General features: G+C 43.8%; 1 protein-coding gene across 1 annotated transcript in view; it reads right to left on the reverse strand.

Moving 5' to 3' along the window:
• Positions 1 to 13,279, reverse strand: part of elp4 (elongator acetyltransferase complex subunit 4) — a 53,245-nt gene that overhangs the window by 28,661 nt on the left and 11,305 nt on the right. Inside the window, exons 6-9 of the mRNA XM_056404094.1 lie at positions 12,002 to 12,086; positions 8,968 to 9,156; positions 4,931 to 5,039; positions 2,380 to 2,486 (exon numbers count right to left, since the gene is read on the reverse strand). Coding sequence (XP_056260069.1) covers positions 2,380 to 2,486; positions 4,931 to 5,039; positions 8,968 to 9,156; positions 12,002 to 12,086 — 490 coding nt within the window. The remainder of the gene's footprint in view (positions 1 to 2,379; positions 2,487 to 4,930; positions 5,040 to 8,967; positions 9,157 to 12,001; positions 12,087 to 13,279) is intronic.

Here is a 13,279-nt window from a genome sequence, read left to right on the forward strand (position 1 = left end):
ATATGCAAAGATTGGCTGAATTTCCTGCTTTTTAAATGTGGAAAAGGAGTCAAAAGTTGAAATAAGAACATAGCAGCAGGAGAAGTGTGTTACCTCTGACATGATAGATGTGTGGAAGAAGACAGACGGAGCAGCGCAGAACAAACTCAGTCAGAGAATGCTGTATTATGTGGCTCCAGGCAGAGGAGTCCTGTAGCTTGAGTAAATGAGGTGATTAGCAGGGATGGTGTGGGCTGTCACATGTCAGACACTGGGCTTAGACTCCAATCACCATGTCATTTGTCAATCAGCGGCCCACCGAGGCAGTTGACCAACAGGTCAAACACAGTATATGATGAGTCACATAGTCAGAGCGCAGCGGTGGTCCTGTGTGTGATCTAATACACAGGTATACCAATGCCTCTGCATCGAGGAATGAAGAGCCAACATGCACTCATACCTTTGTGACATCTCCATCTCAGGTGGTTTACAAATTAATGACAGCCAATCAAAGTTCTACAGAACACAACATGAAAACATAATAGTGTATTACAATGACTAATGACTAATATGTGTTTTGATTGATTTGATGCATAACTGGTGGTATGATACAATGTTGGGAAATTCCCTGCCACATAACAATGTGTCATGACCAAGGACTGTGATTGACATTTCATATTATTACTATCTTATGTCAACAATCACAACCATTTTAGAATTGTGAGATTTTCTTATAGTGTTATGTTCTGAGGGCAACACAAGGGTATGGTTCACATTCAACAAAAAACTCCAGTAAAGCTCCTTAAACAAGGAAGACAGACAAAGCTTGGTCTTAACAGTGTGCTGCTGGGATATATGACATGGTATCCAGGCCCCATAGAGCTACAGAGATTCTCTAGGCCTCAGCCCCCTGGCCTGCTCAATACAGAGGCCTAATTAAAAGACCATTGAGGATAACCACCTTGACTTTTACGGACCTTATAAATCTATACTGGAGTGGCCTATTTGGGGGGTCAGAGAAAGGGAGTAGGTGGGGGAAAATGCAGACAGGAGAAAGGGTTAGAAGGATGATGCAGGCTGGCAGAAAATGAGAAGGGGATGACCGTAGGATGTGAGGAGGCTTGTAGGGGGGAGGGGGTCGGGGTGGCATTCCTCTCCTCCCTTTCACCTCCTGCCTGAGACAATAGGACTCACTAAGAGCCAAGGACCAGAGGGTGTGATAAGGTAATGATAATGTAATGAGGACCAATCATGAGCCTGAGCTAAGAGGAGGGCCCCTTAATTTGTCTCTAGAGTGGTAGTTCAGTGACAGATTGATTGCTCAGAGTGAGAGTGATGATGTGACACATGCAAAATGGATGTGTCTTTGACAGGACGAGAGAGAGAAAGAGGTGAAAAAATCATAAATCGAAATTAATGAAGAAATGGAGAGGCCTCTATTCTATGCAGGCTTAAAATGGTCAAGCCAATCAAGAGATTTCAAGCTATGATGCGAAAAAAAAAAAAAAGGAAATTCAACAATCGCTTTTGAAGAAAACATTTTTTTGTGTATTTCTGACACCTAATAAAGCCTTCAGACCTCAATCCAACGTGTCTCAGAAGATGTGGAGAAGGCAATTTGGAAATAACACTGCAATTCAAATTAGCTTATAGGCCGCAGTTTAAAATACACCTGCTGCTTACTGCTCCTTTTTCTCAACAGGTCACTGCTGTTCCCAGCTGGGAAGTGAATGAACAAGAACCTGCTAGACAAAATAAACAGCATCTACTGTGCATAGTGTGCTCACCTGAGAGCTATTGTGGCTTAAAATGTTTGTGTAGCGAAACCCTGTTTGTATCAATATCATGACTGGTGACTAATCCTAACTACTGAACTACTATAGTATAGCAAAAGTGCAAACTACACCTATAACTTAACTGCCACCAGTATTTTTTCACTACATATTCAAGCATATAGATAGAAATTCTTCACACTCTGTTGCCTCTTGATGTTGCACTGGAGTAAGTGTGGTAGCAACAGTGTATAATCAATAGCTTCACCTTTGATTTTGCCACCCAATAACAGATAAAAGGTAACACAGGTTGACGGAGCTTGGCTGACGTGAGAGACTTCTCATTATCATCAGCACTTAATTTCAGCACTGCTATGAACAACTTAAATGGAACAAATGTAATGGCTTTCTTAATAAATAATTACTGCATGTAAGTTCTTGTTTTAGGTTAATGGTTACATGGCAAGTTACAAAATACATTAGAAAAGTAAAATTGGGGCAACAAAACAAAACAAAAAATATGACTGAGAAACAGCATTAAAAATACAACAAGATGGTAGGACCGGTGAACACCTATGTTTTGTTTATGAAGAAACCCTGGGTATGCTAAGTAACCCAGACAACATACCTCAATACTGAACTGTTTTCTCTTGAGCTTAAAGGCCAGGTCCTTGTGGTCAGGGAGTTGATTCGCCAGACAGTTCAGGTGAGGTACCTGGCGCACATGTAGCAGGCCTGTGAAGGACAGAGAGTGCCGATTAAAGCTGAAAGCGCTTACAAATACAACAGAAATACAAGGAAGATATTCCTGTCCCAGCCACAGTGTGCATGTGTTATGTGACACTGTGCCGATAACAAATAACTTTGTGCTGGACAGTGGTGTGCAGAGTGTTAAATATGTAAAAGAGTTTTTTTCCTTCCCCAAATTACACATGCAAGATTCGGTACTTACTACCACTAAGAAGTGAAGATTATTTTACTCAGTAAACCTATTTCAAAGGAATCTTGCCTTCTTCTAGGTTTGCAAGATAGCAAAAATTGCTCTATACTATTAATTATTAATTGTAACAGAGCAAATATCAAATAATGCCTGATATCTCACCCTGATTTCATATATGTATGAACTGTTTGTTAAACACATTTGCAAATGCATTTCTTAATTTGTTTGACATGTAAAAGGCTATTTCTATTTAAATGTGGCAACTGCTAAAAAAAATTCTAATGATGAAATCTTCAAATAAGTTTTATGACAACCGAAGGGAGCCATTTTTCTGTTCGTCAAGTCTACAAAATCTTGTTTTCCTTTGAAGCAAGTTTGACAGTTTACATCTTAAGAGGAAGCTTTCAAGGATCCACCATTATAAAGTGCATTTGTGAAAATGTTGCACTAGAATCAAGGTTACATTTGTCCTCATTTGATTTGAAGTAAACTGTGCTCATCTACATGAGTGACTGTGGTACAATGTAGTTTTTAGTAGTAAAATTAGGACACGCATTAACAAACCGGTATATTACAGACGACAATATTTGCACTAAGCAACATAGTTACAGTCCCTACACGCTGAAGCATGGGTAACTGTTAACTGCCAACTATTATTGGGACACATTGGAGCAATGAGGGACAGGAAACCGACATACAGAGGCAGGGCCTTTGCTGTCAAGGTCCCCCGAATACTTTGTTTCTCATTTCCATTCAATAGAAAGTTACATTTTCATAAAACTGGAAAAATACTGGAGAAGTGGAGTGGTATAAATGAGCGTGAGAGAGAGAAAAGAAGAGATCGAGGGAGTAATGGAGAAAGGGAGACAGACAGAGAAAGTGGGGGATGGTGGGTTCTCTCCTCTGTGCACTTGGGTGATTTCCCCTTGCCTGATTTGCAGTGACAGGCTTCCCAGCATGCTTTGAGCAGCCCTGAACTGCTGCCGCAAACACGCACGCACGCGCATTCGCACGCGTATTCGCACGCTCTCTCACACTCGTACCAGATGCGTTTGCACTCATGAACACACATCAAAACAGTCATACAAATAAATGTATTTCATAACCCAACCAGAATTTCTCTGGCTGGTTAAACAGAGGGCAAATATCTTTTTGAACAAGACATTCAAATAATATTAATTGGAAATTCCAAAGAACATTTTTGTAATTCATACAATTTTAAAGAAATTATTCACTGAAACACGCATATGTTGAATGGGTTTACAAGCCACCTGGCTTTTCAATGCAGAGGAATGTGATCACTATGGGGCGTGTTATCTAAATAAAACATGCTGTTGGATGAAACCAAAACCTGCCATTGAATGTTTTTACTCCTCATCCCTTCATCTGTCACAACCAGGGCTGTCTAACCCATGGAGGGGAGGGAGTGGGGAAATGAGAGGAATAGTGCAAGAGTGAGTGGGAGAGTTCGAGAGGCACAGCTAAAAATACCACACTCGCTTAAACTGACCTTTATGCGTGGAGAGTGTGATAGAGTGATAGAAAAGAGGGAAGCAAGAGGGAGAAAGAAGGAATGGTAAAATCGTACAGGAAAAGTGATGGTGAGGACTGGGAGAGCAGAGACAAACAACAGTGCCCTCCTTTCCTCTTTCTTCGTTTCCTTCTCTCCATTTGTCCCTTACCAGTGTCCTCTTCCTCTACTGAAAGCCTTGCCCTCCATTTATTAGCAGAGCATGCTGGCCATGGAGACATTGAGCGAGGGACAGAGAGATAGAGGCAGAGAGGAAGAGAGAGTGATGGTGAGAATATCGATTCCCCAGTGTTGGTCTGCTCTGCTCCAGAGCCTCAGGGGTATGGGACAAGGGATGGGACTAGGGATGGAGAGGGGGCGAGGCGAGAGGGAGAGAGGCTCTGCTGGAGGGGGGGAGGCAGGGATGGAGGGGGGTGAGGGTGCGAGGGAGAGGGGGTACAGCGTGGCAGCTGAATCCCCCCCGGCCTGTCTACTGAGGAGCACGTCTGATTGAGCAGCAGCACACTAACACGCACTGACAGCCTGGCCTGCAAGGGGGCTGCCCTGCCTCCATCCACAGCCCAGCCCCAGCCTTAATGCACTGCCTGTGTGTGTGTGTGTGTGTGTGTGTGTGTGTGTTTGTGTGTGTGTGTGTGTGTGTGTGTGTGTGTGTGCGTGCGTATTTGATGGAAAAGAGACAGAAAGATAAGCGAGTGTGTGTGTTCTTACCATGGTAATCTTTGTAGAGTGGGTTGGTCTCTCTCTCAGAGCCTTTGAATGATTCCAGCGCTATGGCATTGTCACATAGCCTGGTTATGCTGCCCATTAGAGCTCTGTCCTGTAGGATCGAGCGAGGGAGGGAGAGGGAGAGGGAGAGGGAGAGGGAGAGGGAGAGGGAGAGAGAGAAACATGAGCAGGTAATTAAAAGCCTCCTGACGGGCCATCAGTGTTGCAATTAAATTAGGTCATCATTTCCCACGGCCAGGTCATTTCTGCCCATGGCTTAGGTGAGGGTGATGAGGTATAGAGGGGAAAGAGCACTGATAGAGGTGACACAGGTGATGTCGGTGCAGACCAGTGGACATACACCTTACATCAAGCATGCATCTAGAGAAGAGGCATGGGAACAGTCAATGAGCAACACACTCAAATTATTTTACTTGGTTCAGGCTCCAAACCCGCACACAGCAGGGGAGGACAGAGAAGTAGGAGAGAGCAAGAGAGGCTTGATGATGAGAGCTCCCCCTACTGGTTAGGTCAGTGACTTGACAACAGACCTAACCAGGTCTGTGGTGGATACAGTAGATAGAGAGAATGAATGAGAAATATACAAAAGGATTGAGGCAGAGGGTAAAGGGAGTGCGGGGGGGGGGGGGGGGGGCCACATTGGGATGGAGGAAGAGAGGGAGTCCTGCATTATTAATCCTTTTGCCTCTTGAATCATTCACATCCTTCTCTCTGTGTTGGCTGCCACCGCCTAATGCAGTTTTCATGCCTTCATGTCTTTTCCCCACTCTTTCTTCCTTTTCATTTTTGTCCTACTTTTAAAGTAGGCATATACCACCAGTCAGTACCACCAGCACTTACAGGGTACCTGAGGTCACTCACAAGCAGCAATTAAAGCCAGTGTAAGAGTTTGAATACAACAAATTATTCAAAACATCAATGGTACAATATGACCAATGGTGTCTGTGTGAGTGAAACTTTACCTGTGCTAATGTGTCTAACTGTCCTTTGTGTACTAACATACAAAGATATGGCTCCTTGGAAAAGAGTCAAAAGTTTCAAAGTCAGAGGAGTCCAAAGTGTCCACACAGAGCCGTTCAGTACTGTGACAGCAGGGCAGAATGAGGTCAGTAAGACATGCACATGCTCCACAGCTCCTTGAATTCAAGGAGGTGGTCAGGGAAACGCTCACCTTACATCTTTTAAAATATTTTATATTTATTCTTAATAAGGACCTCAAACAAGAATCAATTCAGTTCTGCACTGAAAGTCTATGCTAGCTCAATTAGCTCAGATTTCATCAGTGTAAATCCCGTGAACACCCTCAGCCTCAGCTGACGACCACTGACATGTCAAAGGGAGGGCCCAGCATTTATCTTACCCTGACTAGGCAAGTGGGTAGCTCATGACTTGACAGGGCTCACCCAGTTACTGATTAACCCCATTTTGCTCACAGTTGTTTGACTCAATGTTGTACTGCGTAAGACGTGTCACTATGTACACACGTGTTCGAAGATTAGATCGCAAATGTAGTATTCTACAAGTAGACAATCTACCCAGTACTACACAAAATTCAATACATCGCTCTGAGGGGGGCAGCGATGACTTTTCTGTTGGGACTGGAGAGTCTATATACAGTACTGTATGAGACAAAATAAATGCACATAACGACCAAGGCTACAAATATAAACAGCAGTTTGTAAATATATTTCTAAATTACAATTGGAAATGGGAAAATGTGTGTTGAAAATATGCAATTAACACCCACTAACAAACGTTAGCAACAGCAAATATTACTTCACAAATGATGAGATCTGTTCTGAAATGGATTACAGAATGTCCAAAAAAATCATAAGAACTGGCAAAGTGGTTTCACATGAAATTAATACAATGTTTCCTGTTTCCTGTAGATGTTATGGACTTATAGGGACATCTTGCTGTATTGTTCAGTAAACTTACAATCAGATTTCAGGTACGGTCTTTCAATTACATAAATAGGTCAATCTTAAGACCTTTATCATTCACAAGCAAAAAATGACCATAAGGAAATTGACATTTTTAGCTAAACTAAACAATGCAGTGGGGTTCAAGAGTACTTTAAATGACTACAAGTAAAAAAAGGGTCAACTGAATATTGATTGTTGTGATGAAACCATTTCTTACAGCCCCACCCCACAGGGCTGTGGTACTAAACAGCTGTGCTTGACCAGTCCAAACCCTGAGTCAAAATATTTGCATAGGTCAGGACACCACTTAGTCTGAGCAGCAGGTGAGGTGTACATAGATGCATTTTATGGAGGACTGTGGATTTTGTATTTGTGTGTTTACTTATGGGGATGGGTGTGGTAGCAGGAGATAGTATGATGGAGGTGGCCTGGACTAGGACAAGCCTAATTAATGTTTCAGATGGACTGTGGCACTGGGCTGCTGTGGGGAGGCTTTCAGTGAGTTGCTCAGCTTCCCAAGCTGCTCAATAATGGATAGAAAGTCCAGTGCGGTCTCGGCCAGCTAGCCCACTGCTACTAGTCTAGACAGTTTTCCAAAGGCCACACTCTGTTAACTAAGCTATTAGATAAGCAAAGGCAGGGAAGATGCTCTGCTAACATTTCAATTAAAATACTAAACACACTGTTGCCATTCACTTAAAGTGAGCAGCTTTCACACGTTGGCGACCTCAGATGATCACTTTTCTTTTCTTATGACAACATCATCAAGTGAGATTCACAGTGTTACTAAGCATAAGGGCATTTCATAGATGGCCATCTTAACAGCCTCTCATTACCTCCATGTTGGCTTAGTCACCCAACACCTGATTCAGTCCAAAATTTCCCCCTCTCCTCTTCTTCCCCCGCTCATTCACTTCTCTCCCCAGGGTGGAGAAGGGGGAGGAGACAGATTAAGGGTTTGGAACCCAGGCCAGAGAGGGACAGGGGGACCGCTCCCACCACAGCTGACATCTGCTAGTTAGCCACTTTACCTTTTTTGACTAGGCCAAGGCCGCTGCGCACTGAGCATATAGGCCTGGAGCCAGAGCATGTTGTGACAACACAGCTGTTCTGAAAGTTAAGCATCGACCTATATCTTTATATAAAGGGATCACAGATAACGCAGCTTCCATGCTCTTGAGAATGAGGACTATGAGGAAGTGGGGTGTTTGAAGCATGGGCGAGATAAAACATTTTAGTAGAAAGTCTCAGATGGCTTTTCTGGTGAGTGTGCCTCTATGGTCGAGTGTTTGGGGGAGGGCTGTGGTTTGCCATATGCCTCAGCAGATGACTCCACCTTCACACTGAGAGGCCAGACTGGACACAGACGCATGCACGCGGACTCATACCCCCCCCACCCCCCCACCCCCACCCCAAACCCACAACACACACACGCACATGCACACACACAAACACACACACACACACACACAACTACAAGGAGGGAGATTTGTAAGAGAATATAATGCATGCACAGACACACACTCTCATTGTGTACAGCTTCAAGTAATTAAAGTCCAAATAAACAAACATAGATTTAGAGGCCTTTGAATGAAGTGTGCACTCGACTGGGTCTGTTGGGGGAGTGATGCGTGGAGGGAGAGGCCCCTCACAGGCCTGAGTCATACCAGGATGACACTGAACCACAAGGTCAAGAGGAGGCCCCATGACAAAAGACGTCCAACTCCGTGCCCCATTAATGAACGAAACAAAGCAAAAGGACATGGCCCAAAAATCAACTCGCACGCAACAAAATCTTAAGTGTCCATTAATGGCAAATTCAAGTCAATTAGAATTTAGCACTTTATTTATCCCTCTGAGGGCAATTCAAGGTAAGTGCATAGGACACAACAGGGGAGCGAAGCAAACGTTGTGAAGAAGGCAGTTATGCAGTTATACCTTTGTATACTGTTTAACACTAGCAAAAAAAAGTGTGTACATAATTATTTATATCCAGCCAGCCCGTAGTCACTAATCAGATAAGTTGTATTCCGAGCGGATGCTGATGCTTACGTACTCTGTCGAGTTGTTCTCTTGTGTCAAACATCGCCTTACCTGGATGAGATGTGAAGGTACAGTAACTACTGCAACTGACAGTGATGACCTCAGCAGAGCACGCAGTCCATAGAGAAAGGTAGTGAGGGCGTGGCGGTGTCTAGGGTTGTCATGGCAACTCAGGTCATCACCCCAAAGAGCTGAGCCAAGAGAGTGAAGCCCAATGCGCAGGATGTTACGTGACTTTGACTATAAGAAAAAAACAAGCAAAAAGAAGGGGTCAGGAAGATTTCAAATGTGTTAAGAGTCATGGACATATGCAGTATTCTCTTGAAGCACAGCCACAGATCATACTAAAGCAACGATACAGTTTGATTTAACTCAAGTTCACGGAGTGCATTTGAAGATGAAAGGAGAACTGCTTTTGAAGTATTTCAGAAAGGTGCTGCTGTCTTGGGTAGTATTCTCAAACTCTGGGGGAGAGCGACTGGACAGTCTGCTCACCAGCACAGACGATCGGAACACAGTGCCCAAACGTGACTGGACACAACTGCCCAATCACAGAGGCCATCTGACACACGCACAATGGACCTGTCAGACAGGCTTCCAATATGGCTGCCACCCAGAAACCCCAGCACATTCTTGGCACCACAGCGATGCTCTGCAGCCAAGGGGGCCTGGGTAAGGGTGGAGTGCCTTCCCTTGAAACCCCCCACCCCACCACAAGAGATCAACGGTAACCCACTCTCATGAAGACAGAGAGAAAGTGGACAAACAGTGGTGGGATATATATCACTGAAACTGAGAGAATGGAGGAGCCTGTCCAAACTGTGAGAGGTTTTTAACCTTTAGTACAATTGCCTTTTATTTGGGTTTTCTTCGGGATGGCTCCTGATTACTGAGGTGAGAGCCAAGAGTGATTAACAAAGCTTGGCCTAAAATCTGCTCACTTTTTCCTTTTTTCCAGCCTCTCTTTTATCCCTCCCCCTCCATTATCTCGACCCTCCCAAAATCTCCTCCGCCCAACTCCCCATTGCTTCCTCTCCCAACAGTATGACCTAAGCTTCGTTTGGATCTGGATCAGAATCACAAGCATCTAAGAAAAATAAACCCCATTGTTTCTGGGAGTTTTTCACAGTTGGCTCATAGTTTCCCAAGGCAGTACTCTCAAATTGTATTCTATGTTCATCCTCTTCTACATATTTAACATCAGTGCTGCATTTCTATACCTTAGTATACTTAAATATTAGTGCGGTGTGCGTGTGCGTGCGTGTGTGTGTGTGTGTGTGTGTGTGTGTGTGTGTGTACGCCTTTGTCATTATTTGATTGGAGCTTTCTTTGTTTAGCAGACGTTGCCTACATACAGTAGGTTTTAGGGGCACAGAATTAGAAATCTGTTTCTATGTGCGCAGCCCATCAGGGGGGAACTGTGGTAACATGACTGTTGCTGTGGCAACATCAGGATGAGAGGCCAAACTTAACTCCTATAGTTTAGCCTATAGAAAAAGGAGGGAACCGTGCCAGTAGAATCCAGCCAAGGACCAGAGGCCAGCCATATAGACTACAGCCAGCCTGGGACCACAACCTAATCACCAGCCAGTCTCAGCGGAGACTCACTGTCCTGCTGCCACTCCTGTCTCACTCATCTCAAAAGACTCTAACATATATGTTCAGGAAGACAAAACATTGCTCAAATCTGTTATTTACATAACACATTCTATATTTATATGAAATCTGCATCTTGTTAAAAATCCTTGATGGCAGATTAACAAATAAACGCATACACACTAACTATCACCCATACTGGGCATTCTTGTGCCAGTGCCCATGTCGCTCTGTGCCGGTCTGCATTCCTGGACTGTGCCAACAGCATGTCAGGCGGCCACACTGCTTTAATGATGTCAGCAGTTAATCTGGTGTGTGAGTGACAGCGCTCGGGGAGGGAGGGTAGGGGGTACTGGAGGTAAATCCTGTGTGTGAGTGACAGGGGGAGAGGTGGCTCCAGGTGACGAGCAGAGGGGTCACCGAATGTAGGTGAACACACACACACACACACACACATAAAATATATATATATATATATAATATATATATATATATATATATATATATATATATATACACATACATACATACATACATACATACATATATACAGACACACACATGTATATGCAGGCATATCACACTGTTAACAAAAATACACTTGGCCCTGTGGAAAACATAAATAGGAATGCCAAGAGAGACAGATGGGGTCATGGATGTTTCTGGCATACTGTAGACGACTGATGATTATTAAGAGGATATGTGTCAAAGGTAAGACACACACAGCTGGGACACACACAGGTGAGGCCAACCCAAGCAGGTGAAAGAGAGGCAAACAGACTCAAGAGAAGTAGTGATTGGAATGTATCTTGTCACAGGTGCAGATCTAGTATCCCCATTTTTCTTTTTGAAAATGCTCCTTTTATGCAAATCACACATTATAACTGAAATGCATAATAATTTGACTGGGCTCAAAGTGAGGATACAAGCAGATATTTGCAATCTGATACACATAAGTACAAGCAAGTCAAAGAGTTCACCTTTAATGACATTCAGTGAATGTAGAAAGAAATGCATACCTGCCTTTTGTGTTGCTTCACTGTCAGCGGCAGCTTATGACATGCCTGTTTCATTTCAGCAATGTTTTTTGTCAAAACCACAAACAAATCCACAAATTCTGAGAGGCAAATTGTACAACAAGTTGGACTGATAAGTACTTTTTGTTACTAATGTAGAGTCAAATAAATAAACAAAACACTTTTAACCCTCCACTTCAACTCAATTGGTTGAACTGGATGAGAGATGATAAAACTTAACATGAAGGGAATGGTGGCCTGAAGTGAACAGTATTACTTGTTCAGTTGCTTTGGCTGCTGTTTTAGCCACAGATGCATACACACACAGTCACTGTACGATGGCTGTTTGTTAATAATTGGAGATACTACAAATTTCAATAAAGTTGTAGTTGCAGAAAATATGTGACAGAAACCTCTGAATCCAGGCTAAAGTTAAAGGAAATGCAAAACATTCATTCAATTCTACTTCTTACCATGGGGGCTGCTACTTCAAAGCCTTCCCTGTGTATGACCTCTTGGAGTGACTTCAACAGCGAAGAGTAGGACTCGAGCATTGGACTGGAGAGAGAACAGGACAGAGAAAAGAGGGGACACCATGGAGGAGACAACCAGAGAGAGAGAACACAGAAGGGTTACTTTGGGGGTGTAAACTGTAAATGAAACCATTTTGATAAAACTGGGCCAAGCTTATCATCGCAGTAGCTTAATCCTCCATGACTGCAGCATGTTCCTCCTGACTGTGCTTTTCTGGAGCCACTGAAGCAGACAGATGATCCATATCAAGAGATCCAATTAATTTATTTGGTTGATTAAATTACAACATGACTGGTTCTCTGTCAGCTCCCTGAGGATCTGATTGTGCCGAGACAGACAGACAGATGAGACACGCGTATGCACAAACATACACACAACAAAGACGATAAGTGAGAAGGAGGGGGGGGGGATTAATGGGCTGATATCTAAAATTAACAGGGAACAGCATTTTGGTGTTTAATCAGGGGTAAGATGTGCACCACTGACAAAGGGCATACAGTACCATCGGAGCAACATTTAGCAACAGTCAACGGATGAATTGCTGCTGAGCCCACCATGTGCCTATAGGATGGCCGATAGGAATGTTAACCCCATGTTTTTACACAGGACCCTCCACTTAAGAATGCCCGACCATTGTAATGACCACTCTGTAGTGAGTCACAGTGGGCTGCTATGTCAGTTGTCAATTCGACCTGCGGGCTACAAAAGCTGATACACATAGATTGGTCACACGCCAATAGCCCTGCATAAAGAACAGTAATACACACTTGTGTTGATTACACTTGCGCCAAGTATATCCATGTACTCTATTTCAGTTATTCAACCCAACAATGGTGCCTCCTGACCCCGCTGGGGCTAATGATAGAGCTGGTTTGGGGAAAAAGGGACACCTACCCTCCTTGGCCTCTCTGCCCATGCCCCTGCTCTGAGGTAGGGGGCTGGGATGGTTTGACAAGTAGTTGAGCAGGAGGTTGCCTCTGGTTGGCAGCCATTGTACACGGCATCATTGTGTTTTTAGCTACCCCTACAGAGCACCCCTTATTCAGGTACCAAAAAGGTCTAGGTGCTTAGCTACGGGGTCTAGTGCGTTGGCTAATTAGGATCATACACAGGGAGGCTTCTTTATCTCAGTGTTCCTCTTTCAGCGAGGGAAGAAAGGAGGAGAGAAGGAGGATGCTTGGTCTTAAACAACAGGATCTGTATCACCTAGAGAGCAA

Source organism: Seriola aureovittata, chromosome 1 (genome assembly GCF_021018895.1).
Source record: "Seriola aureovittata isolate HTS-2021-v1 ecotype China chromosome 1, ASM2101889v1, whole genome shotgun sequence".
Taxonomy (NCBI): domain Eukaryota; kingdom Metazoa; phylum Chordata; class Actinopteri; order Carangiformes; family Carangidae; genus Seriola; species Seriola aureovittata.